Here is a 27,804-nt window from a genome sequence, read left to right as displayed (position 1 = left end):
TTGTCCGTAACATCTGGAAACCTTATTCTTATGCATGCAGTTGGATTACCGGAATTTTAAATAGAAAGTATAAACATGTCTCATAGCACATGAAAACGACCTAAGCCTATTTATAAAATTTACCTTCGAATTAACAATTAGACAACGGTAGTTATACAATCTTCTTCTTCGGAAACAACCGCTGAGCGGTTTTATAGGCCAAAACACACCGGGAACGGTAATTTGGGAAAGTAAATTCCAACACGTAAAGGCGTCAGCACACATCCGAAGTTCGTTTTGGAAATGAAATTTCAGAACGTCAACACGCGTTGTCTTGCATTGGATTGTATGGGACACTTCACACCGGCAACGGCGTCAAGTTACTCCGTCGAAAGTAAAATTTATAAAATAGACAGCCTTGGGTTGGCAAATTTGTCAAGGTTCGTATAGTTGGAGGTGTGATGGACGGGGCGAAATATTTCGAGCTGTTTTGTTTTTTGACAGATTATTTGTGTTTACATTTGCCAGTTCAAGATCCATTGAGTTTTGATGCGAGAATTAAAACAGTTTTATGATGAATTTGTGTTTGAATTACAAGTAATAATTAAGTTAAAAATATTTTGCATGCTTGTGATACGAAAAAACCTCAATTGAGTAGTCTTCGATTAGTTTTAAAACACACAAGGTGTTTCAATGTTTTCGCCCAAACAAAAGGGCGAAAGGACGTTCCCAAATTCGGCACATTGGTGTGAACGCGTCGAAGAAGCGTCGAAGAAGCGTCGTGTCGCTCCGAACTTTACTTCGGCTGTGTGTGGAGACTTTTATCCGGCACCAGAGACAATGTTAATCTTTGGATGCTTTCTGTAACAGTTCGTTTTTACGGACGGGGTTGTTGGTCCCGCGCCAACCCCCCTGTCACGCCGGTATCGGGAATCGAAACCATGGCCAGCTGCGTGGCAGCGAAGAGCACTACCGACTGCGCTATCGTTATTAGCGGGGGTTATACAATCAGGTTTTGTTATTATTATTAGAACGGACCCGTCACTGCACGATACATAATTTTTCCATTGTAATAATATACTGTGACATGGCGATACTAAATGGCTTTTAAACAAAGAATGAAGAGATTGAAATAAAACTTCACGTACGTTCATATGAATAGTGTACCAACAACAAAAACTGCTCCTAATGATGTTTTTCGCATAAAACCCAACGAACTGGTCAATTATCAATAATTTAACTAACCAGTAACTAAATCTTGTACACCTCCTTACGACAACTACTTAGCGGACGTCCCTCACTCACGGTGGACTACCCCGCGATACTGTGGCGGTAAGAGGGGAAGTAGAGGACGTCACTAGGAGGTTCCCCGGGTCGGGAGCATCGGGAGCAACATTGAAAAACAAGACAACTATCTATATAGATACGTACACGCAATCTAAAGAGCGTTTAGGTTGCATATGTATGTATTATTTATTTCTCTGTATCACGTTGCATTTTCTTTCTTTTTCCACTTGCCTTGTTTGTTTTCGATATGCTCTATGAGCCTGTTTTGTCATTTAGATTAAAATAAAATGTAACCATAAAGCGCGGCGAAGTATAGGTGAAGCGGTTTTTTTCGGTTTACTGATATCGTGCGAAACGCACATGAAGCAGATAAGATAAGCCCTTGGTTGTGTTCCCCGATTTGACTTCGTCGAAAGGTTTTGGAGTGGTTTATCGATTTTCCTGGTTTCGGCTGGTACACCAGGGAGAAGATGAACCACAGGCTGACACATAAATAGACGTTGATCGGCTATCACCGCACTCGTCGAACTAAGGTAAATTAATTCGCAGGATGCTTGGAAACCGAGGCGACATAAACAGAGGGTATATGTTTTCGAAGCTAAATCAGTGTCGTTCTGGAGCACTGTTAACATCATACCTTTAACATTTCTTAGCAAGGAAGAGTATTAAATTTGTTGCAATAGCATTGGAAACAGCCAGTTGGAACTGCGTCAAGGTGCGCGATTCTCTTGTTTGATATGTAATGAAAGATGCTCCATGATCAAAATCTCTCAAATGATAATACAAACTGTTGTTGTATTATTATTATTATTGTTGTTGTTGTTGAACCGCGATTGTCGTGATTTAGGTATCAATCTATAATCTTTAAATAAAGGTTGCATAGTAATAAAGGTTGCATTGTCGTACAAACCCGTCCTTAGTACATCATAGGCTATGCGTAGACTCGAAATGAGACCAATTTCGTGGTGGAATTTGACGTAGAAATTGCCGCAAAGCTCGTCAGCAGCATTTTCTTTTTCACATAGTGCTAAACAATAATTGTCGGAACTATACTCATGTATCAATTTCCATCACAATAAATACAATCGTAGCGGGGGAAACAAAAAAATGCTATTCTTAACATTCCATGATCAGAATTAGAATAATGGAGAACAATCGTGCGCTGAATCGAATCGTGAACAGAGCTATCGTGCTGGTATCTGGGAAAGCTGGGAATCGTCTACAGTGGAGATCTTTTGCTTCGGCTTTATGCATCGCTATGTGTGTTCAGGAATCTTGAATGATACTCACCGGGTATTGGTCCAATGGTTCCTCCTCTGGCGTGAGTGCTAACGATGATTTGCGATGTCCGTAGCGACCCGAGTTACTGGTAGTTCCACCTAACAAAAAGAGAAGACACAATAGCACAAATTTGAAACGTTAGTGTTAATCATTATAGTACGTAGAAAATTTGAGAAAATAAATTCAAAAAAATAATACAATAATTAGAATACATTAAAAACAATAGGACGCTCTGCTAGATCTTAGATCGCTTTTAAGTTCATATGTTTATAGGGTTTGGTTGAAACGTGAAAGGTTCGTGATGACAAATGTTGTTTTTGTTCCCTCAAAGCTTTTTTTGTTTCCTCAATGCTTTTGTGTGCAGCACTTTGGCTGGCAACGCTATCTCAAATAAACTCAAAATATAATGTTTTCTTCTTACGATAGCGATGAAGTTCAAATTTCGTTTCAATCACCTCTCAGTATCGAGTCAATGGGAGCCGGTATTTGTCGGCATGCTTTCGCTTTCGATGGACGCAATTAATGAGCCGGATGAGAACCGTGAAAATGGCGAAAGGATGAATGTGAAGGGAAGAGTAAAGATAGAGTGGGTATTGCGTTTATGTGCAGATGATGCTTGTGAAAAGAGGCGTAATACCGAAGCTCCGAAACCAAGCTGGGCACCAGTCAACCCCCCTCGAAGCGGAAAAGGCTATGCAGACGTTCAACGACTCATTGGCGCGTCCGGAAGTGCTTAGATAACAGATCATGATCCGCATGGGTATTTTGAACTTTTTCATAGGCCATCAATAAGAGAGCGATTTTAATATAAACTAGCTGGATTTCGTAAATGTTTTGAAAGAACTTATTTAAAACATTTAAAAAGTATTATAATTTCATATCGCTCGAAATATATTATGTTTATATTTTAGCTTTACTGTCCAATACAGTTTTTGTTCGACTATTGGCTATATTTGGCGCGGGGCCAAAAACTCTGCCCTTAAAAACACAATGTAAGCAACCGAAATTAGCAATGTCTCTGTTGCATGCCAAGACCGCTCGGCGGTTGTGATTGCCGGATAAGAAGAAGAATCACTTATCACGGCAGAGGGCAATAAAAAATGATAGCAGAGCTCAGAAATTCGCCATCTAATTGTTTGGGTTCACGTGTAGACACCTATGTTGGTTCTAAGCTCCAACTCTAGAATATAAATTTATCAAACATTTCGAACTATTTCTGTAATGTTCGTCTGCTTGGACTTTGCCGCAGCGGCTGTTAAAATGAAAAAAAAAAACTCTACCGACGACCACACAACAGGATGCTGGAAGATGTCGAAGACCGATCGTTTGTGTCCACAATTACTGGAGTTTATGGTGGAATTTCGTTAACAGTTGTTATAAAGAGGGGGTCCGAAAGAAAGATCGCACTTTCTTTTACTCTCCCCTTAACTTACAGATGTGTGTGAGAATCGGTTGTCCGAACGACGAAGAGCTAACATTAGCAGATTAAAGCTTTTTACGATACTGTCTCCCATGGACAATGTACAATCTTCGTTCACTTCGCGTTCATTTCGAAAGTCATAAAACTTCGCAACTCACTATTTTCCGCAAATAGATGAAGTGATATAAAACAAGTAATACAGTCAAGTACGCTACTATAAGCAAATTCAATTCCATCTCATAAATGCATATTTGGCGAGGAAAACTTAAAGGATTTTACTATCAAAAGATAGAAATTTGGTAAAACTCCAATTAAAAATAAAGTGTTTAAGATATTCTCGGCAGAAAGTTAAACAATTAAAAGAAGTTGAACGATAGCTGCATTTTTGAATCACCCGTTTCCTGTTAGGAAGACATGTACATGTTAAAACAAACGGCGATATTGTTTCGTGACCGTCAGTGTCACTAATATCTTGAGAGTTTGAGATCTGCTGTGGAAGCGCACCGAAATTATGGCATTATGGTGATGACACAGGTATTTTTGATTTCGGGTGCTAAGATTAAGAACAAATGGTAAGTCTAATGTCTGTTCGAGCTGCAATGTAGTTAAAAAACACTAGAGTTCGCATCCAAAGATGTCATGAATGAACAGTACATTAAAAGCGAACAATGTCTTGCATGAACCCATCGAATCAACCCTGCGCGACGGCTAATATGTCTGCTCACAATGAAAACAAAAGTTGCTGCTCGACTTGGTTTACGGGACATCTCAATGAGCGAGAAGAAAGCATAACTGCGGTGCCACACGGCACATAACAACAGATATAACAGCCTCCTACCGCGACAATTTTGACAGTAAAGCGATCAGTAGGTGTCAAAAGCGTTGTGGGTCAGCAGACCCATAACGTGTTACGCGTAACAGTTATGTGCCGTGTGGCACCGCAGTAAGAGTCAAGCAACTTGTCTCTCGGAATGATGCGCATCGCTGTACTCGATCGAACAAACCCGACATTGACCAAGAAATTCCTTGGATTATTTCGATTACACCACCAGCCGGCCCAGCAAACTTCGCTAGGCCCTAAGATGAATTCTATAAACAAAACAAAAATTCAGTAGAATCATCAACGGTCATGACTTTTGAAAAACATAGATTGAATAAACGAAAATCAAAAATAAAGAAAAATTAAATAAATATGTAAATTATTTCTCACGTTCACGTTCGTTCTCACGTATTCATACAGCATTCGCATTATTTATCACTGCACAAGTAACATTATATTTCTCACTTTTCAAGCCAAATCAGTCTAAGTGCGGGGCTTGGTGCGACATCTGTTGCTGAATTCTACTGTTCAACTATTTGAAAAACACACGGCTGTCGACGACTTCTAATGATAGCGATGCGATGTGTTCGTGTAGTAATCTTTTCACTTTTTCATTCTTCTTTTTCCAATCAACTATGACATTCTCCCAACTCTGAACTCTGTCGGGAACAGTTCTTCGAGGAACCGTTGATTAAGTTCTTTAGTTGACTTTATGTCCTGAGTTTTACTTCGACAGAATTATCTCTATTGTGTCTTCGCCTATGAGTTGGAGGGTGTTGGTTTGATGATGGTAATGGGATCCGTTGATTGGGCAAAGAAGTGAATTCATTGCTAAATTTCTAATATCTTCTCCCTTCCAAACGAGATTTGACCATGCGTTTCCCAAAACCCATAATGTATATGATTAAACTTGATTACAAGTTTACTGATCTGATCATTATCTTGAATGTGATGGAGTTGAAACATTGGCGAATTTTCAAATCTATTTTATGTGCCATGAATTTTTTTTATTCATTTATAATAATTATTTGTGATGCTGGGATTATAAATATGTTTTTAAAAAATTATATCTCCTATCCGTTTATTCGTAAAGTATAAGTAAAATATAAGTTATTTCCTATCCGTTTTAACATTATTACTAAAAACCCTAACAAAATCTCAGCATCTCACATAAGCTACTGAAAAATGTAATGAGAGTAATATGAATAATGAATAAGCCTTTTCTTCATTTTTGTTCTAATAAAACATATTCACTTAACAATCAACACAAAGTAAAACATGTTTGAAAACAATTAATATATATTTTTATATTTCTGTTGAAATGTGCAAAGCTATATTGACTCGATGCAGCGTAAACGAATGATCTACAGACGAGTCACAGCTAAAATATAGTTCAATGAGAAAATAATGGAACAATATTATAAAATTCAAAAGAAATAGGGATACCTCATTACACAGTAACTAAATTATGAAAGATGATTTGTTGTCGAATGGGAAGAGAGTAGACGCTTTAACCGGCGCATCGGAATTATTAGTGGGGAAAAGCAGTAGATGAATGGTAAAAGAAAAGCGAAATCGTATCGCATTGTTTCGCGAAAAGCGTGTAGATTGTTGAAAAATTCTCACCACTAAATCATTCACACAGTGCCGACGTTGGTTGGGAAAGGATAAACCTCTCATTTTATCAATGTCTTTCACCTTAGCATGTCCCGCTGGTATACGATTGCTATCGGTCTCTATTACTCACATGGATAAGAATGGTAATCATCCTCCGTTGCCACTCGACCCATTGCATCAAAATAACAAATAATTCATGCCCCCGGATCATCGGTAAAACGACATGAAGTGTGCGAAGCCATGGGAAAAACCTCAGTTCAAAATCAAAAGCACGCGCGCTTACAGAAAATGAAAGCAAATAATTGAGTCGGGGTGTGTGAATTGTTATTAAATAATGTACAAATATAACGCAACAAAATGTGATGGTAGCATTCAGATAGTTTATTATAGGTGGCACGGTTTGTAGGATTACCTGTAAAGTAAGTAAGTACTCCTTACGAATTATGCTCGTGCGTTGTCACGCTGTGAAACAATTTTCGTGCCTAACATGTAACATGACGAGAACGGAATGGCACATATTCCATTGAACGCATGTGAACAGGAAGGTAGGTGGGACAGGATCCATGAGAAGCCTTTCTACAGAATTTAGTTAATAAATTTATTGCTACTTGATGACACTCCATTGACAGAACGTAGCCCACAGCTAGAAACAGTAATGCTCGAACGTATCTGATATGTCGTAAATGAAATCAGAACACCAAATTCTCGTCTCGTCGTCTCAATTCGTTACAAAGTTGTAAATGAAACTTGCTACTCATCGCCCGCCAACGTTCGAAGCTATATCGATGATTACTGGGTAGTTCAATAAGTTTTGAGCTTTGATAAGAAAAAGACAATTTTATGGCTTGAAATACACTTTATTACTCAGTATGGTCTCCCTGAACATCAACGCTCTTCTTCGAACGAGATTCCAGTTTATGAAATCCATTTCTGAAGTGAGAATATGGAAGGACTGCAAAATACGCTTCCACAGCTGCTATGACGTCATCATTTAATAGATGCTTTCCACACCTGCATTTTTCAAGGTCTTGAAACAGATGGAAGTCGCCAGGGGTCAAATTTGTTGAATACGGTGTACGCTCCAACAAATAATTCAAGCTATAATTCATGGATTTTTGCCATTGTCAAAATGCTCTTGTGAAATGGTGCATTATCCTGATGAAACAGATGCGGCCCCCATTGTGCACAAACCTTTCCAGTCAAAATACTGCTTACACTGTCCAATGAGATGCTTTGGGCTTCTACTAAATCTCTTTCACTGGACGATATCCTGTATTTTTCCTAAGATTTCAGGTGTTGCTACTGTTTTTGGACGTGGATCGTTTTCAAGGCTTGTACAACTACGTTTAAATTCAGCAACCCATCTTTTTACAGTATTATTTGAAGGCCAAAAATCCTTGCATACTTTCAACATTCGTTCATAAATTTCCTTTGTTTTTAAATCTTCCAAAAATATTTATTTTTGGCTTGTAAACAAAGAATGAATTGACAGATTGAAATGAAACTTCACAATCGTTTATATGAAGAGTGTACCAACCGTACCGTGTACCGTATTCACAACCTTTGTTACAGACAACAAGTTGCTCCGACGATCCTGGCGGGTCTTACCTTTGGCGTGGTTCATTATAAGATGTTGAGTACAGACAATTTGTGCTCAACACACACATCAATCAAATTTTCTACGGTCCGAAAGGCCTGTTTCTTAAAGTTGGTGTTGTCGAAAAACTGTTCTCATCGAAGAACGAATGTTCTCATCCAAGAATCATTTATTTCCAACGGACGTCGAACGGAGAACAAAAAATCTTTTGCGTCCCAGATGCACCCTTTCGTGCAAGTCAGCACCTCATCCTCATGAAGGATGCTCTCAAAGACCTCGTTTGGACCCGTCTGTCTACTTTCCCACTTATTCGTTGTTCTAGTTTTAAACTTACGAAAAAAAAGTCAAGGCGGAATCAAAACAACTTAAATCAGAACGAATCCAACGAATCATAGGTAGAAGCGCACGGTGATAAGCAAGAATGGTTGTTAATGACGTTTTGTGATTCCAACGGCCATTCAGGAGTTTCCGACGAGAACCAGGTTTAGATTTTGATTACCGCTTCTCGTGTGAGTTCATAACACCATGCGAGAACCATCACCTTCGAACAAAGTACAATGCAATCATCGCACAAACACAAATACCCAAAGAAGGATAGAAATTTGGGATAGTCTCATGCACAGGAAGATAAATCTTTTGGTGGCCTAAATAAATGTTGAGAAACATCAAAAGTTTTTTCGAAACGGGGTTCGAAAAGCATTTCCACGTCATAGGTATTCTTCTTTAAAAATTATTACAGACCGCGAAAAACATGTTAAATGAATTAACGAAGACCAGGTCGGCTTTCGAGCTTTGTCTGGAAGATGATAGAAACCTTGTTGATAATAAACCCTTCGGTGAAGCATTTCTACGAAAAACGTTCAGATCCTAAACCGACAACCACGAACAGCATTAGAGCTATAAGAAAAGGACACGAAGAAAACGTTCTTAATGGTTTTTAAATGCTGCTGGGATAAATGGAACACCAATTGATGGAATACCATCGATGCTATAAGGAAGGATGAAATTAGTTTCCAAACATTAAAGTCCTTGGCGCGGTTCCCGGGATCCGTAACTATATAATTATTTTCGTATCTACGATGTTCTCTCCATATAGAAAGGTTGCATAAGAAAGAATGTACGTAATTCGATTACATTATAAATTGATGTAGATGCTCTTCTATATTCTAGAAGCTCTTCAAGAGAGTATAGTGTTCGAACACAAATTTCGATCCCTGTAATCAAGCAGCATTCATTCCCAGGAGATGTTTTAAAGTTGTTTTAATGCACGTTCGATTCTGAATTTAGTGTAGCTCGAAAAAGCCAGATTTTGAGCAAAAAAGAAAATAAATGAACGAAAGACTTGTGTTAATCTTGATTACTTTGTAATGTGGCTAACCAAACAAAATGTACTCTTGAACATTGAACTATCATCGATAGAAGAATCAACAAAACTTCACCCATCGTTCATTGCAAGCAGTTTTTCCAATTCTGAACAAATCTACGAACAAAACCCAATAAAAAACGCTTAACTTCGAACTACAACTCTCATATCAATATGAATGTACTACAACTGCGTTCTTTTAAAGCTTATGGTATGTTAATTAATGAAGTACCGAAATTTAACATCACGCGTGAGAAGGTCGTGGGACGGAAGGTTGTTGGATGAGGTAATTGCAATCAACAACTAAATACAGATCCCTAAAACGATAGGCGTCGACAGATTCTTAATGAGAATGAAGCTTGATCACATTAAACATAAATGCGGTTTAACAATATTACATGACTGTAAACATGTTTGAATTTTTGCGACACTTGATCCAGATTTTGCACCACAGTGGCCTACATACAATAAATGCATCGACACAGGACACAGACATGGATTTGACGAACAAATATTCAAAACATTTTCAGTAAATGCTTAATAATACAATTGGAAATACAACAACAGCATACTTGACGGTCAAACATGTGCTACTTCGACAAAATCTGCACAGCGTCGTAACCGGTTTAGTTGATGCCAATGACACGAAAGACTAGAGAGCAAATGAGTGGATTGGCCAAAAATAAAACACCCCGCAATAAACCTCGGTTGCCAAGTGTTGTAAAAACACATTTTAAAAGAAAATTATTTTTTTGTGCAATTATGGTTGTAAGATTTGCACATGGAATACATCGAACGACGGGGAAAGTTGAAAAAGACAGTGAGACAAGTGAGACACAATTCGCTTCTGATAGTTTAAATAATAATAAATGCTCCTGATGGTTTAAAATATTTTTGAAGTATACTTCTTTACTTTATAATCCGATAACTTTGTACTGCGTGATATGTGCAGTACACACACTCACATGATTTTTTTGTAAATTATAAACCTTTCATGATGACCATGTGAGAAGTTACTTTTTATTGCTCTCTTAACCAATTTGTTTCTGCTTTAATTTATAAGCTCTATTTAATGTAACCAAATTCCTTCTAGTTGCTTTATCGTAAGGTAATCTGGCAGACCTGCTAGACTGAACAAACTTAATGGTCATTCAAAAATTCTTAATACAGTCTGCCTTTTTGTCTGCTACTTGCCTTGACATTCTCACCGCACTGTTCGTTAGGCTTATTACAGGACACGAAAAAATGTTTATCGAATTAACGATTGGTAGTTCTTTTTATCTCATTGTTTTCAAAACTAACTAAAGAGTAGTTTGATCGAAAATGTTCGAATAAGCAATAAAGAAAAATAAATGAAAAGCTGTAACTGTGAGTGTTAAACTATACCAAAACTTTCCAGCTTTGCGTACGTCAGTGCCAAAACTAGCACCTCCTGTTGTTCAAGAAGCTCAAAAGGGAATGTGTTCCACAGTTTCTTCGTTCATCGCGTTTTCTTTTTTCGCTGTCTGAAGCTGTTTGAAATAAGACAGTAAAAGTAAAGAGATAGCGCCGAGAAAGAGACACCCAGTCATCTATGCTGCGCGAGACAGAGTTGTTTGCCAGTTTTCGCTTTTTGCCAAAAGCGGCCGCCACGCTTGCCAGCAGTTCCGTGTGACCGGAAAAAGCTTCCGCGGGGTGATGCAAGTGAGAGAACGGCGTTTCAGAGAGAGTATTTATGAGTTTCTTTTCTCTCTTATCTTCTTTCTTTTTCCGTTTTCATACAAGCCCACAGCATTGATCATCTGGGCCCGGCAGTGCTTGGAACGCGCTGGCAATGATCAGTCGGTATTTTGCGAACGGTGCGATAGAATGTGTCGAACAGCCGAACAATCGTTTCATGCCCGTCATGAAAGACAGTGTTTTGGGAATAGTTAATTTGCTACTTGTGTATTTGTGTTTATTTTGTTAATCGATTATCAGACTCCATATCCGAGGTAGCAATTTTCAGTTCCATCTTTTCCAGGTTAATCGTTACCAAAACCGTATGACGTGACACGTTCTTTGAGCGATCTTTGGCGTAGTTTCCTTGAACAACAAACAAAGTTTTAAGCAGAAGCCTCGCGGTGTGTAATAGGTGAAGAGAAAACTGTTGCAAACCAATAGCCGCTATCTGCGTGATCGACGTACCAGTAAAAGTGTATTTGGTTGAAGAAAAACTTGTCTCCAAGTGTTTGAAGAAAAGAGAAGAAACGTGTATGAAACCGGCAATAATGAAAACGAAAGCGCATCCTATGCTAGGGTTGTGAGAACGATTTCTTCTTTTGTTAGGCGCAGTACGAACCGCACTACGACGCGCAAACGCACCACGCTTTTGCTTGTGGGAATCGCCCCACAAAAACAATATAAAAACGAAAAAGTTGGTTGGACGTTTGACGACGAAGTAAACAGGAAAGTAATAGTCAAGTTAAGACCAACATCGCTCTCGAAGGGAACATGCTGGCGTGAGAGTGTAAATGCAAACGTTTGCGAGAAAAGATCATCTCTGCGTGAACGATAAGGATGTCAATGAGTGAGCGAGGCAGCGAGCGCGAGTGATGAATGCGTCTTACAACTCTGGAAACGCACGTGTAACCAAGCCAATGTGAGAAGACATGAAAGAAATGAGTTGCTGAGATCATCATATTACGGAGTAAAGTGTACACTCGATCGCTATTTCTTATTGGGCTTAGCTTCGAAAAATTACTGACGATTCTAAACAGCAAGGCGATCGCCTGTTGCTGAGTAGCATGATATTATGGTACAAAGTGTGCAACTCGGAGGCTCTTTTTTAACACATAGCTTTGTTAAATTGGTTACAATTTTCCACGCTTCGAATCTGACCTCACCCGAACAACAAACTCTGCGCACCCAGTTAGCGCGCTTGGAATCTCATCATGGGCTTCACTTCGTTAGAAGGCGTCGCGGTGTAAAGACGTAACCTACGGTAACACTTTTCTCGATCCACTTGCGTTTCGCGACTCTTGTGCTTTCGTGCATCGCACGCCCCGTACTGATTTCGTGTGGAATAGACAATTCATCTGAGGATTGTAAGCATCGATGTTGACTAATGTTAGTAGAACGTTAGATGATACATAGTTAAGATACAGTATTTCAGTACTGCTCTTTCGACTTGTCCTTAAAATGTGTGGAAAACTTCTGGAATATGTTGAAAAGACTGATTAACCATGGTGATTGGCAGATTAACTCCCGTGCCCAAGCCGACTCCGTGTACTCCAAAGAAGAGTGATGAGCAAAAGAGTGATTGATATTAACGAGACGATTTCAAACAAGTGAAAAATAAAACAATGATACTAGCTATTTGAAAGCTATTTAGTATATCTATTTGAAAGAAAAAGGTGAGAAACAGTATCACCAGATAAATTATTTGGGCAAGTTATAAAATTCCATTGAGAATGTCCATTGTGTGAAATCAATGTTACTCACGCCAACCGAATTGTGACGTTGATTTTTTCTTTACCTTGCAACTGCTTTTTTACAATTCCGTAGTGAATTAATTCAATAGCGACAGTGTAAATCTTTCCGAAGTCTGTGCTCATCGAACGGAAAGTTACGAAAAGGGACAGTAATGTGTGATATGTGCGTATCGACATTAATATGTCCGGAAAACAAAACGAAGAACCGAATATTAAAAGTTCGAGCCAAAAAAGTTTCGACCAACTTATTAAAGTTATAATTTGTGTATGTATTCCTTTTCGGAAAGCTAACTCTCGCGGATGGTGTAGTGTAGTGTAAACAGTTTTCGTTCGATCTTAGTTTCTTTTCGTTCATGCAATCCATGTGTTATGCTGAAGATTCTGTCTGTAAATATAGTGGTCAATCATTTTTCTCTTATGTTCCATTTGAGTTCATCTGTTAGAGACGAATTTCATTCACCGGAGCAATATGACATTGGTATGTATGGATCATTTTTTTGTATTTATTTAAAAATAACAATTTTCTCTAGTTAAAAAAAGCTTGTTCTGCAGTATCTGACCGTCGTCTACATTTATTATAAACTTATGTCGATCAACTATTCGTACTGTAAAAATCCTTTTGTGTGTCCGAGGAATGAACCAAACAACATGGCACGATCGAATGCTACGAATTTCTTTCGCCCCTTCGAATAATAATGGCTAGCAAAACAAAGTTCACCTGTTCGTCTTCTTTTGGAATCGCTCTTTTAAAAAGTTTAATGTTAAGTTAATGTTCTATAATCAAAATGATGACGGTTAAATGACATTTCGATTTAATATCCTATATCGGTACTGGCATTAGATGAATTGCCATAGGTAAATTAACATACGTTAACGAATTGCCATAGGTTAACGATGCGAAACAAAGTTTATTCAAAGTTTGATGCTTCATGTTTTCTGTTTTTCACATCTGTTTTCTTACTTTTGCTCGATAATAAAACTAGAGTAAATTTAGTTGTTTATAACGTGACTTTTTACGTATCTTAATATTCAAAACTCACCCCCGCTGATAGAGCAGTTGGTAGTGCTCTTCGCTGTCAGCGCAGCTGGCCGTGGTTCGAATCCCGGGATCGGTTGTAACTCAACCGGCCATGGTTTCGATTTCCGATACCGGCGTGATAGAGGGGGGTTGGCGCGGGGCTAACAATCCCGTCCGTAAAAATTAAATGTTACAGAAGAGCATCAGAGATTAGCATTGTCTCTGGTGCCAGGCCAAGACTGCTCAGCGGTTGTAGCGCCAAAGAAGAAGAATATTCAAAACTCAGAATTAAAGATGAGAAATGCGTTGTGAAGAATTCCCAAGAAACTATTTCGTTTCTCTCATGATGGCTCGTCCGAAGATCATCCGACAACGATTAATCGGTGTATATACGAAAGACATCAGTTCGAACCCTGACAGTGCATCAACTTGAGTGCAAAACTTAAAGCTTCAAATCATGAGTTTTGAAAGTGAAAATAATAAGAATATTGCAAAAATATTCGCCACAAATGTGGCAGCAATTTGTTCAAAAAGGAGGAACAAAAATTATGATAATTGTTTTCGTCGTATTCAAGCTGGCGCGAAAAAGAAATCAATGCCCTAAACGAATTGATAAACATGTAGTGAACATAAAAATTATAAATCCTCTTCTATCCACCTACTGAACTCAACTCAACAAAAACATCAATCAAAAGGTATGCAAGTCCCTTATATGCATATTATCTGACGTAATCTGTATGATGCAGGCAACTCTAGCCTAGTTTTTCAAAACGTTCAAAAGAAAGCCTAAGTAGGAAAATAGAAAAGAACGATATTTTTCATCGGTATGCTTTTAAACTGCCCTTCTGGGCAAAGCTTGACTGATAAATTGATTTACAGACTCAACTACAGTTATGAGAAATATAGAAACCATAAGAGCAAAAATTAAACCAATGTTTCAAAAATCACAAACTGAACTAGAATTGTGTACGAAGCATATGAGCAATCAGACATAGGAGAAAATTTGGTAGTTGCAACAATTTTTCACGCGTATATTCCAGTCGTTCTGTTGTCTTCTACGTCAAAACACTGAACATTTGAGATCAAACAAATATCGGTTATGCACTATGTTCTGAATACAGGTTATGAACATACAGGTCGTTGCTTATTTTGTGTTCATGTCTTTCACCATCCTCTAATTATACACCTCTAGTGGACCTTACATAATCTTGCTTTTGTGGAATAAGGAATGAACAATAATGAGATTTTCTCAACCAGAAATCAATTGAACATTTTGCTAGATCTCGCTGTATAGCGCTGTGCATTAATGTGCAATTACTTCTTGCTTATTTCATAAAAAATTTCATTAGCCAAGCATACAAGCAGTGTCTGTGCCAGTTTTTGTGGTAACCTACCTCGAATTGAAGTTAATCAAGACGAAAGGTATTATCCGTATTATCGAACATCATTCCAAATTCAATAAAAAACAGTAAAGCGTCCGTCGCTCTATTCGTGAGGTCAACGTTTGCTTCCTGAATGTGTTTTTGAATGCTGGCTGTGCTTTTGAATAGAAATAAATAAAGAAGAACAAACTTACAAGCAAATATAGCAAACGGATACCTATAGCGCAGTTTGGGGTTTTAAACTATATGGTTACATCTTCAAGTATTTTTTCTTCTCGATTCTATTGAATCTATACGATGCATAAAAATTACTCGCTTCAAACGATATTATTTGAAAACCGGAAAATGGGAACGTGAATGCACCCAAGGAGACTATTTATCAGGATAAATAATCTTAGAAGAGAATATTTATCCAGAAGGATCCGCAGAGCCGGCAGCAGAAATACAGTAACGCACCAGCTTTTGTGCCATGGAACAGCTGTTTAAAATTGTTCAGAACACGAAGCGGCTTAAGATGGTTTGCCCTCTTTAGCATAAATAGTATCATGAGACAACATCACATGCATCGTGTTCGCGTAAACCAGCAGTAAATTTCCATACAGACCACTTTGGATGATTCCACTTTCTTTCTGGGCGCGCTTTGTTCATTGTCGTTGTCTCGGTATTCGCGTCTGTCTATGTCTATTATGTATTTTCACTATTAGTACCAAAGATCAGTTATCAGTTTAATTTATGAATGTGTAGGTATCTTTTTTTCAAGTTCAGAAACTTCGTACTCTTTTTGTCGATAGGGAAATTTCGTGATAACCTGCCAATCCAAAATATTCGTTGTTCGTTCGTCTAAATTATTCAGTAATTAATCAAGCTCATGAATTTAAAACATCAACTGGAATGGGAAGCAGCATGCTTTCTATTGCCAAATGCCAAGGTGGAAGAAATGTGATATCGTGGTTCCAAAAAATTATAATATAGCCAGTAGGACATACGATTTTCGTAAAATCTCGTTTCATATTGCTCTGTTTCCGGGTAGACTTATTTAAAATTCAAATTTTGCATCGAGCATCTGCGATGCTCAATGATCGCCAGATCGCGGATATCAACCTTAACCTACCTTTTCCCATACGCTTTACCGAGGTCCAGGATGATATCAGAGTCGCCACTGTTGAGGCTTCCCACAAAGTGAAATCAACCATGTGGTTAACGCGTTACTTGCAATTGGTTTTCTTATGTGTGATACATTCGAACATGCTATACGTGGTGGTAGAGCAAACAACTTTAAAGCATTTCTGGTTCAGAGAACACGGATATGATTGTGAAACTACGATTTGGTTATTCACCGTTTTGAATAGCACCACTTTCGCAATAGACCACAAAACCTTTGGAAACTTGTGTCCATTGAAAACAGGAAAGATTATAAACAAATCAGTTTCACTAGCTGATACCAAATTCCGTTTTTATCACCCACACACATAATTGAATAGAAAATGCGATGCAAATTAGCAAATCAAAGGTCGTAGGAACAACACTTTCTCTGGGACAATTTATTAAATTTTTGCTCTTGTCATGCTCGATTGAAATCTTTTCGCGTCGATAGCCGTCATAGGCTATGTATTTTACAACTCTTCTTCATTGGATCGTCTGTCGTTAACCATTATTTTAGAACTAATGACTGTGAATCCTACTCCTGAGCTAGTACAGTTGCCAGAAATTTAGTTATTGCGTTTAGTGTTTTAATATGTCTCGCCTAGTCCCGTTTATACTTTTTCATCGGAAGTCACACATTGCATCGCTAGGATCTTCATTAAACGCCGCCTCTTGCGTTTTCTATTCAACGTCGCCTCTCGGGTTATAATTCTTGAATGAACAAATGATCCCCATAAACAGAACACCTTTTTGAAAATTCCATGGCAAAATCTGAATTTGTTTCAAAAACGCAGCTTATGCTTGCAGCTCGAACCGTGTATTTTGAAGGCTGCTTAAGGAAAATAGTATATTCAAAAGACAGCACTTAGACAGATAATACCTGGAAATCTATTGGAAAAGTTATCTGATAAAAGCTTTCAAGAAAATTTGCTACAAAAACAGTAATAATATCCGTTATGATTACAATTAGTTATACTTTAAACATAAATCGGGCAATATTTTTCCAATTTATTGAATGAAGTACTTTTCGGGGATCATTTTGCATAGCTTAGAATTAATTTGGATGTAGCTAAGTAAAATTTTTCCATATTTTTTTCAATACATGCCAGATACGCTAGATTTTGGTTTAAAAAAGAGAAAAAGAAAATGACGATGAGAGGGTGATTGTCGTGTCCGTAGACCCGAACGCAAGTAATGCGCAACTTCCTCGCGCGCGCATCAGGTTTTGACCAATGTCGTGATCTTGCTGATTTCTCTCCACGGAACTGGAGAAAGCCGTAAATTGCTCCCCGAATATGTCTGCTACGCACAGCACAACGCAAGTGAATGGTGTGGAAAAAAATTTTAAAATACAAAATCAACAAACGGCCATTGTTGTAAGGAGCGTTCATTTCGCTTTGGTCTCGGCTTCTCAACAGTTACCAAATCCCTCGACAGCTATTACCGTCGACGCATAAACATAGATGCTAATGTCAAAGAATGATAAAAGTAGACAAAAAACAACGGACAGCAACAAATACTTTGTTTCAAACCACAAGCGACGCGTACAAATCTCGATCAAATAGCAATATTTGCACACTTTGACCTCGGATGATAGTTAAGCAAGCAAAACTCGTTTCCTTTAATAGAAATTACCTCTGGTCCTTTTTGCAGAAGTCGAATATTGAAGAAGATGTACAATGTAACGCAATTGGTTTTTACTCTGCGAACAATTTTCTACCGCTCCAAAGTATCGGGTTTTTCGTTACCTCACACTGTCTCATACAGCTGCACCGTTGTGCCAACCGGAAGTTGTCTAAGAGCATCGGTTTCGCTGTGAATGCGCACATACATTCAAATTTGTAGATTGTGGGGTCGTCATCATCGCATCGTTTGACGTACATTTTTTCCTGCATATTCGCAAAGAGAGATTTCATTTTTTTATGTACTTTGGGAGAAAACTTGAGTGTCCGACTGAATGAAGATAAAAAAGAAAACAAAGCTGTTCGGAGTCGAAATTCATATTATTATTTGACGAACGAAAACGAAACGAAGTTCCAAATCGAAACTGAATCATATATAAATCTTATGAAATAAACATTTTCATCATCCCGCTTACACTAAAACAGCAGCATTCCACTGGGAATAGATAGAATGGGCTTTGTTTTGTAAGCTTTGTTTTTGTTTCGTTTTTCTTTGGTTTTTTACGCATCATCGCGGTTACGTCGCTTCTGATGGGAATGTGTATCCGAGAGATTATGTCTCAATCAAACAGTGAGACACTGTAGCGACCGAACGAGTAATTTCTAAGATTGCAGTAGAAAGCGTTCAATTATCTGTAGTACGTTCACGGCAATTAGAAGGTGGGTTGGGTTTCTTTCTTATATCTTGTATGGTCATCTTAACTAGTCTACTCAATGTGTGCGGGTTTTTAAAAACACTCGTTACGTTTTACAAATTTCATGCAGTCTCCAAAGCCTATAAATTTAGTGCGTAATAAAAAATATCGCTGTTGAAAATCAATCACATGGTGACGATCTGATCAGAGTTCCATTTCCCTACATTGGTCTTTATACTGTACTTTGAGTATTCAATTGTTTCGCACAAGCGTCTCTTCATTGCTTGATGCTATAAGTTCTAAGGTAACAATAATAAGATTTAGTTTGATTTTTTCGTTACAGAAAATTTCAAAACTGTGTACTGCTGTGCTACTTCTAAGTTGTGTCGCTCAATCAAGCCGTGGCGAACCAAACTATCAACCCCAGCACCATATAACCCAAAACGACTTAAGTGGCACAGCTGTAGGGAATGTCAATACTCCCAATAACAACAATGTTCAACAACCATTGCAACAACTATCGCCACAACAACGGCCCTATGCAGCAGCACGATATCGACCTATAGCATCAACGACTGCGGCCCCAACAATCTTTCAGCGCATTTCAAGTTGGTTTTCTTTTTTGGGTGACGACAGTGAGCAAAAGCGATCACCTTTGTCGCCTCCTACACAACAGCCACCTCAAGTCAACTATCATCATCAACAACCACCACATCCTGGACCGCAACAGAACAATATAGGACCAACAGGCATTGTTCAACCAACACCCTCCGTGCAAACACAGCAGCAGTTGCAACATCAGCAGCAGCAATATCATCAACAGCAACAACAGAACCAACAATTGCAGCAACCTCAACTACAACAGCTCCAGCAGCAACAGTTTCCTTATCCGTTTCATTTCCGAAACGGTAGTCGAGCAACCCAGTTGTCGCAGGTTCTTACTCCACAGGGTACGGCGCTCCAAATCGTCTCTGGATTTCAACCAAGCGCACCGATCCTTGAGAGTGGCTCACCCTACCATCCTACTTTGGCGCCAATTACACAACAAGGGGGTAGGTTCCGTAATCCGGAACCGACAACTAGTAGAGCTTCGGAGGGAACTTCAGCCTCAAGTGTTACAAGAATCAATTCGGATGACGTGAACTATCATCCTTGTAACAATGTCCCTTGGGTGCCGATATCGGCCCCATCTGAGTATCCGTCAGCATCCGGAGATGGTGGATTTTCACCGCCGCTAACACCTCCAGGAACAAAACAGCCTGGGGATCAACATTCTAAACCGATTAAAATTCAAGTGGTGAACAAAGGTAAAGTCCAGTCGGTGAGCCCTTTTGCAGGTGGCTTAACACCTGTTGTCGAATCGGTCGTTATTACAGCGCCACCGCAAGCGCAACAACTCATTCAGCTGCAGCTACAACAACAACAGCATCAGTTACAAAACCTACAACTTCAGCAACTACAGCTCCAACAACAACAACTACAGCAAGAATTGCAGTTACTCAAAACAACAACCGTTAACCCTGTATTGGGCATATCACCTGTGGCGGCACACTTTATAACGAAAGCACCACAAGAAGCAATACAGCAACCAATAACGTTACGCCAAGTATCGGCTTCATACTTTACCAACAAGGAGTACACTCCGCCGGCCAAGCTGCTACCCATACAAAACGAGGGAAAACCACTCGCTCCAATACCTCTACCAAATCTGAGCGCCACGCCAATACCACCGCTTTACACTGCCGGTTCCTTCCACAGTGATCCGTACAAATTCTATCGACCCTACCGTCCAGTTGAACCTATCGTAGAGTTGGGCCACGGTTATCCATTGTCGTCCATGTCGAAGTCGAACAGCTACATCCGTTACTCGCACCCGTCCTCAAACAATGACACGAAGATCCCGGATGATGTAGAGCAATTTTCATCGTCAGCTTCATCGTCCATCTACAGCACAGTGTCATACACGAATGGTGAAGATTCTAAGCCAGAAGCATCCGTTAAACGCAATGTGGCAACAAAAAGTAACGGGATTAGCAGTGACAAAACTCTCAGGAACGTCAACCTCAGTTACAATCGTCCTCAAAAAACGGATGCACAAGAAGATTCGGACTATGAATCCGAAGAAGACGGTGGCCTATCTGCCATCGTCGGAACGACGGTGGAGGTTTCCAGTATCGTTCCACAAACACGGTACTATGGTCCTACCACATCTTCGTCCTTACAGCTAGGGAGAACCAAAACAATTCTCAACCCTCCACCGGCAACCGGCAACGACGATCTTGGAAATGGTGTGCAAATTATTTACTCGGCTAATCAGCAGACTAATGCTCCTATCGATACGGTGAATAATCAACAAAGTGTAGAAACCACGGAACTGCCATACGACAAGGTGCTACCATCGACAGTCGGGCCACCTACGATCAGTACAGAAACGGTACCGACATCGGGTGAAGAGCCTGTTGCAAGTGACATCTACGCGGAAACCTTCCGGATCGGTTCCAGTCTTCCGTCACAGTTTCGTAAAGCCAACTATTCTGAGTTAGATTTGAGAATGGTTGATACTACTACTTCGATTATTACTACAGACACTAAACAACATGTCTCCGGCATCACAACGATAGCAACGCCATATTCACTGACAGCTACACTCGGAGGATACCAGAATCTGATGTCTACAAAAAAACCAAAGCAAATACAGATCATAATTCCCTACCAAACATACAAGAAGCCGGAACCATTTAAATCTCAGTCTGATCAGAATCACCTGGAGGACTTTGATTACAACGCTCCGGAAGAGTCGAGCATTGTAACATCGAAGAATTCGCCGCTTTATTCCAAAACGATAGCTTCATTGACTGACAATATCAAGAGAGTGAAACCGAAACCACAGTTCATTGAAAACAATTCAGTAAAATACTTCCAGTCCACTGCCCATCTTCGAGACATACTGCAGAAGGAAACGACGCATCCTTTCATGCTACCAGCAACGAGGAACCCAACAAAACTGACAAAGGTGAAAAAAGCCCGCCCTATTGAGATATCCAAGGACTCAAAACCATTCACTGTACGTATCCCGAAGATGACGCCATTACCACCGGTCTCAAGCTTAAGCTTAAGTAGTCTGACGAGTGTAAGGTCAGGATATGAACGGTTTACCTCTCCATTGCCCGTCGATGATAGGCCCTCAGATGAAGTTGGATTGGGCGCGTCCTCATCCTCGAAAAACGCTAAACCTCTAGTGGCACTTTCAAAATACACCAAACCAATCACACCACACTACGCTAACAATACACGATTTAAGATATCTCCAACAACGTACGCTCAGAAATCCCGCACAACAATCTCACAGCTTCTCCGCGCCACAAAGATTATCCCCAAGGGACCAAAGCATTTTCGAGCCGATCTGCTTGCGTCGGAAACGGCGCAAACCATAAGGCCGCCATTAGGCTCGAATCTGACCATGCTCCAGTACTATCGCACCAGCACTCTAAAGAGTAGTGTTAGACAAACTGCCACAACTCCAACGATCACGACGTCTATATCGACGAAAGTTACCAACGATACCATAAAGGAATCAACGGACGTAACCGATGAATTCACAACCGCTAGTCCGATTTACGAGCGCAATAATGGAGAGATTAATCTCAACGAGCTGCAGCGCAAGATAGATACTTGGACGGAGCAGGAATTCGGTTCTGACGATTTTGCGCGTAAATCTAGCACACTATCGCTGCAACGCGTTACCAAAGCGATTCCGTGGGAGTTCCTCACTACAACTATGCTGCCCAATTTTCGCGATAAATTGGGAAAAAGCAGCCGACTTGGTTGGCATAACGTCAAGATCGCTATATCACCCATCACAAAGGAAAAAATCTATGTCGTGACACCACAGCCATGGACGACGGCACTGTGGCAGCAACAACTGCATAACCATCATTTCGAACATCATCGAACACATCAACACCAAGACAATGTACGCGAAGACTACCATGAGTCGGAACCAACAGCACGGTTCAATGTTCGACCGACGCCCCTGTACTACAAAAGCGGTGGATCCTATCACACCGGCACATCGGCTATTGGTCTTTCACCGGAATCGGGTAAGTCTTACGAAAACGCTCTCATACTATAAATATTTCATAGGACCAGTGTCTTTTAAAGCCTAAGACAATGCTTTACATATCCAGTAGAAAAACTATATTTTACAACATATTCGACATGCAGAGTATTGTTGCAAACTTACTTTTTAAGAAAAAAAAACAATAGAAATGATTTTAGTTAGAATTCAATACATAAACCAAAAATATCTTAGTGCTATCAACAAGTTCATTCGAGGTTTGAATGGCATAGTTGAATGCTTTTATTTAAAACTTTTTCGAAGTTTTGGTTAACTCGTCATCCTTTAAATCGAATCCAACAACTCACTATAATTTTTTTTAAATTTTTACATTTTTGTTACTCTTTTAACAGTTAACGAGCTTTTGGATCAGAAACCCAAACATGCATTCAGTGGCATTGGCAGCAGAAGTAGTGTGGTCAATAGAATACAATCCAAAAAAAAAAAAGTTTTACCGATACGGGAATATATCCTTAAAAAGCACAACAGTACGATACTGCCGGTTTAGTTCGAGCTGTCATCAGTGGAGAAGACGTTTGGTTAACCTTAAACTACAATAGCAGGGATCAAGTTGAAAAAGAGTTTAATCTGCCAAATCCGATTCTATGAAAAAATACAATGAAATGAAACAATGAAAAAGTATGACTGTAGTATGACGATAAAGCCAGCTAACATAAAGTGATTTATGCCAAGCTGGTTTAAATCGGTTACGTATCGGACTGCTTAGATCTGCAAATTGAAATAATTTATACAGTTACGTTAGGATTGCATCAAAAATGCCTACGTGCCTACGGAAATGATGGCTAAAGAGATGACCAAATGCTGGGAATGCGGGAATGCGGGAATGATGGCTAAAGAGATGACCAGGTGATGATTCAGCCATCCAGACGCAAGGTGCAAGAATGTATAAGGCCAGCGTAACAATACTGCCAGCTAATACACATAAGAAGATAATGCTAGGGTTTTTGTGTCTGTGATTGATGATAGTTGTGTAAGGCGATAACACTGCTGTATTGCTTAATACAGAGATTAAAAAAAGCTTTGCTGTTGGCGTACGAAACCACCATCTTCAACGAATATGCTATTCGGTAGCATTAGAGATAAATTCTCTAATTCTAAATTCTTAATATAATCTGAACAGAAATCTGAAAAGGATATTTCAGAAGATTGTTCCGATGGAAAAAAGAATCCATCTCATACGAAGATTGTTGAACAGGTTAAGAAAAATACCTGTCTATTTAACATAAGCTGGAAGCACTTGCTGAAGCAAAAAAATACCATGTTCGGTAATTGTAGAATTGGAGAATCCAATGATGCTATCCTTCGCATTTCGTCAGAAACCATCAGCATCATTTTATGTTGAATAATTGAGTGATTGAGTTATTATTGATTTTGAATTCAGTTAATTGTCTCGGTATATAATGGGTGCTCGAGGGCATAACTAGCTTAAAATTGTACTAAACATTAAACGTTCTATACTGCTTTAATTTATACTGAGAGCTGTAGCTTTGTAGAAAAGCCCAATACGACAGCGATAAGAGTAACTTAGTGTTGGGTATACAGATCCAGAAATGACATACATGTAAGAAGTTGTGGTATGCTATATAGAGTTTTTAAGTCTGTATTTAACATGTACAAAAACAATTAGAATATTCAACAAACTATAATGTTGTCTAGTAGGGTGCACATCGCCAATGGTGGCTGCGTGAACGGATTTGGAAGAAAGATGTTTGACTAAGTAATACGGAAATCAGACACATAAAGATGTAAAGAAACAGACACAAAACGAAAAAGGAAAAGATCCATCCAGGCACAGAAATTCGTCTAAATTTATCACGTAGAAGAGCAATGTACGTAATCTGGGAAACAAACACAAAAAACCATTGCACCGCAGATAAAAGTCGAAAAACGCAACCACAAAAGTTTGAAAAGCTGCGTGAGAAAAACTTTGGCAGCTTACTGAGAGTGAGAGTGAGAAAAGCATTGCAGCGCCTAATGATGGCGCTGAAACGAAGACCATCGAACAAGAAGACAGAAGCGAGGAAAAGCAAAAGAATGAATAAAAAAAAGCAAAAGTATTCAATTGAACTGAACGTGGGGAGTTTTCGTTGTGTTCGCCTGGATACGGAATGGCTCGTAGTTGGAGAAGGAGAAGAAAGGTGAAAGGTAAGTGAGTGAAGAAAGCACGTCATTTATTCAGTGGAAAATTTCTAGTGAGAGTTACTACCGCTGTAAACTTCTGTTTTGAGAAGTAAACGAAATCGAAAGCGAAAACCCAAATTCTCACGCATCATGTTGCATACTGCTCGCATATGTTTGCTGGTTATTAAAGACTAATTACGAAAGTTTCCCATTGTGAAGTCTTAATATCTCGATCCTTTTTCTTGTTAGGCTTCACTGTTTTCTTATTCGTTTCTCCCTTAATTTTTGACAATCGCTTGCAAGTTCCGTAAACTTCGAACCTTTAAATATGAACCACGAGGCTTCTGATTACGATGTTTGCAGTACAAATTACAGGCACAGCAAAGTAGGTTCGGCACGGAATTTATAAAAATATCGAACATTCACGATCACACCCTAAAACTATTTTTTGTTTAACTATTGGCGAACGAACTTTATCGCATCTTTGGCGCATATAAGATTGGCTAACAAGAAATCCTTTTTTTTGGCATGAACCTTCACCCTTTATTTAAGATGTTTTCCATCGTCCGATTGGCGTAAAAAATGTACCGTTTGTTGATCTCAATTTTTCATCACTCAGAAAATTTTGTAATGCGTGAAATAGGTGATAATCGCTTGGTGCAAGGTATGGACTATACGGTGGATGCATTAAAACTTCCCAACCAAGCTCCCATAGTTTTTGACGAGTTACTATAGACGTGTGTTACTTTTTGATGTCCCGATGGAACACAACAACTCTTCTGTGTGCCAATTCTGGCCATTGGTTGAGCTTCTTCCATTGCTCATCCCCATTCCATTGCTCATCTCCATTCCATTGCTCATCCCCAGTACCCATATGTTTCAGAAAGGAGTAAATTTAATTCCGTTTGGCCAAAAACTCCCAGATGGAAATTCGATCGAGCTTCTTTGTGAATCTAGCTTTGCGCAAATATCTTAAAACTGTTTTATGGTTCATCTTTAGCTCCTGGTTGATGCTCTGATTACTAACATGCCGATAAACTTTGATTATTTCTGTGATTTTACCGACATTTTCGACGACGTTTCTGCCAGTGCGAGCTGCATCTTTAACATAAAAAAATAACTGAACCGAATCGGTAAAACCAAAATTGCACGTAACTAGTTGTTAGAGTATGTACCGAATTTTCTCTTTGTTGACTTCCAGTGACTCACAAACGAATAGAACAAACAAAAAACAGTGAAAGCATTTTTTGAAGTGTGAACTGTCAGCTTTAAAACGAGCTTAAACATGAAACTGTACAATCGATACTTCACGAGATATCGATCACTAAAGCGATCTACCGAGAAAATAATCGATTACTTTTTAGCCAACCTTACAAAGGGTGGTTCATTTAAGATTGGTTTTTTTCATTTACTTTTTTTTTATTTGAAAGGTTGATTCAACAAATGTATGTATAAAATACAATTTTGGTTGGAGAAAATTGAGAAATATGAAACATTTATTTACAAAGTGGTAGGTCTTGAACTCAAACGGTATGTTTTTTGAAAAGCTTGGCGGGTCAACGAAACCAAAATTTATCGCAACTAGGTGTTAGAGTATCCCCACCATAAACAACATGCAAAATTTCAGCCGCCTAGCTTGAATTTTCGGCTTTTACAAAGAAAAACTGTAAAATATACCGAATTTTCTTTGCGTTGACCTCCATTGTTAACACCCTGTAACTCACAAACGAATAGAACAAACAATAAACTGTGAAAGCATTTTTTAAGTGGAAAGTATCAGCTTTAAAACGAGCCTGAACTTGAAACTGTACGATCGATACTTCACAAGATATCGATCATTAAAGTCATCAACCGAGAAAATAATGGATTTCTTTTTCCCCAACCTAATATAAGGTTGGGGAAAAAGTAATCCATTATTTTTGGGTGAAATTCAAAACATAATTTAAGATACTTCCGATGGTCTGATTTACGTCAAATATGTACCGTTTTGTTGGAAAATTTGTTGTCTTTTCAAAGGTAGGCTGGTAATGCCTCTTTTGTAAAAGGCTTAGTTGTTATTGACGAAAAACTGGAGCAATCCATTTTCACAACCCTTTTTTGATCTCAGTTTTTCATCATTCAGGAAATTTTGTAATGCGGGAAAAATGTGTCATTCGCTTAGTGCAAGGTCCGGACTATACGGTGGATGCATTAAAACATCCCAAACAAAATCTCGGACTTTCTGGTGAATCACTAAAGACGTGCGTGACATTTCGTTTTCCTAATGGAACACAAAACCTCTTCCGTTGGCCGATTCTGATCGTTTCTGGGCAATTGCTAGCTTTGAACGGTGCAGTTATTGACAGTAGAGGTCTGAAATTTAGTGTTTGACTCCACGGGAGCAACTCATAATAAACGATTCCTTTCGAGTCCCACCATATACCCAGTAGAACCTCCTTGGCCGTGAGTCTTGGTTTGACCACCGGTTAGGATGCTTCACCACGCTTAGACCATGATTACTTTCACACAGTATTGTCGTATGTATCCCATTTCTCATCCCCAGTACCTATCCGTTTAAGAAATGGTTCGTTTTCATTCCGTTTAGCCAAAACTTCGCCGATGGAGATTCGAGCCATCATGTTTTTGGTGTAAATAGGGTGGCACCCAAACATCGAGCTTCTTTCTAAATCCAGCCTTGCGCAAATGGCTTAAAACTATTTGATAGTTAATCTTCAGCTCCTGACCGATGCTCTGACTACCAACATGCCGATCAACTTTGATTATTTCTGTGATTTTATCGACATTTTCGTTGACGTATCTGCCCAGGCTTTAACATAAATAAAACTGAATAGGGTCAACAAAGCCAAAATTTAATGTAGCTAGCTATTAG

General features: G+C 39.1%; 2 protein-coding genes across 2 annotated transcripts in view; one reads left to right on the top strand and one right to left on the bottom strand.

The window, feature by feature from the left end:
- LOC128268024 (high affinity cAMP-specific and IBMX-insensitive 3',5'-cyclic phosphodiesterase 8) overlaps positions 1 to 27,804 on the bottom strand; it is a 51,906-nt gene that overhangs the window by 17,121 nt on the left and 6,981 nt on the right. The window contains exon 2 of the mRNA XM_053005017.1: positions 2,557 to 2,645. Within this exon, the coding sequence (XP_052860977.1) occupies positions 2,557 to 2,645 (89 nt within the window). The remainder of the gene's footprint in view (positions 1 to 2,556; positions 2,646 to 27,804) is intronic.
- On the top strand, positions 4,487 to 23,301 carry LOC128269206 (mucin-5AC-like). The gene is made up of 3 exons (XM_053006601.1): positions 4,487 to 4,539; positions 19,076 to 22,776; positions 23,147 to 23,301. Exons 1-3 carry the CDS (start codon positions 4,487 to 4,489, stop codon positions 23,299 to 23,301), a joined length of 3,909 nt encoding a protein of 1,302 aa, XP_052862561.1.

The sequence above is a fragment of the Anopheles cruzii genome, chromosome 2 (genome assembly GCF_943734635.1).
Source record: "Anopheles cruzii chromosome 2, idAnoCruzAS_RS32_06, whole genome shotgun sequence".
Taxonomy (NCBI): domain Eukaryota; kingdom Metazoa; phylum Arthropoda; class Insecta; order Diptera; family Culicidae; genus Anopheles; species Anopheles cruzii.
Note: the sequence above shows the minus strand (reverse complement) of the source record. Positions and strands in the feature narration are given on the sequence as shown.

What these genes read in the sequence shown, in the direction of transcription:
- LOC128269206 (XM_053006601.1), top strand. Translation starts at nt 4,487, where the DNA reads ATGGTGATGACACAGGTATTTTTGATTTCGGGTGCTAAGATTAAGAAC. An exon ending in GCTAAGATTAAGAACAAATG is followed by an intron (nt 4,540 to 19,075) that starts GTAAGTCTAATG and finishes CGCTCAATCAAG; the next exon opens with CCGTGGCGAACCAAACTATC. An exon ending in TGGTCTTTCACCGGAATCGG is followed by an intron (nt 22,777 to 23,146) that starts GTAAGTCTTACG and finishes CTCTTTTAACAG; the next exon opens with TTAACGAGCTTTTGGATCAG.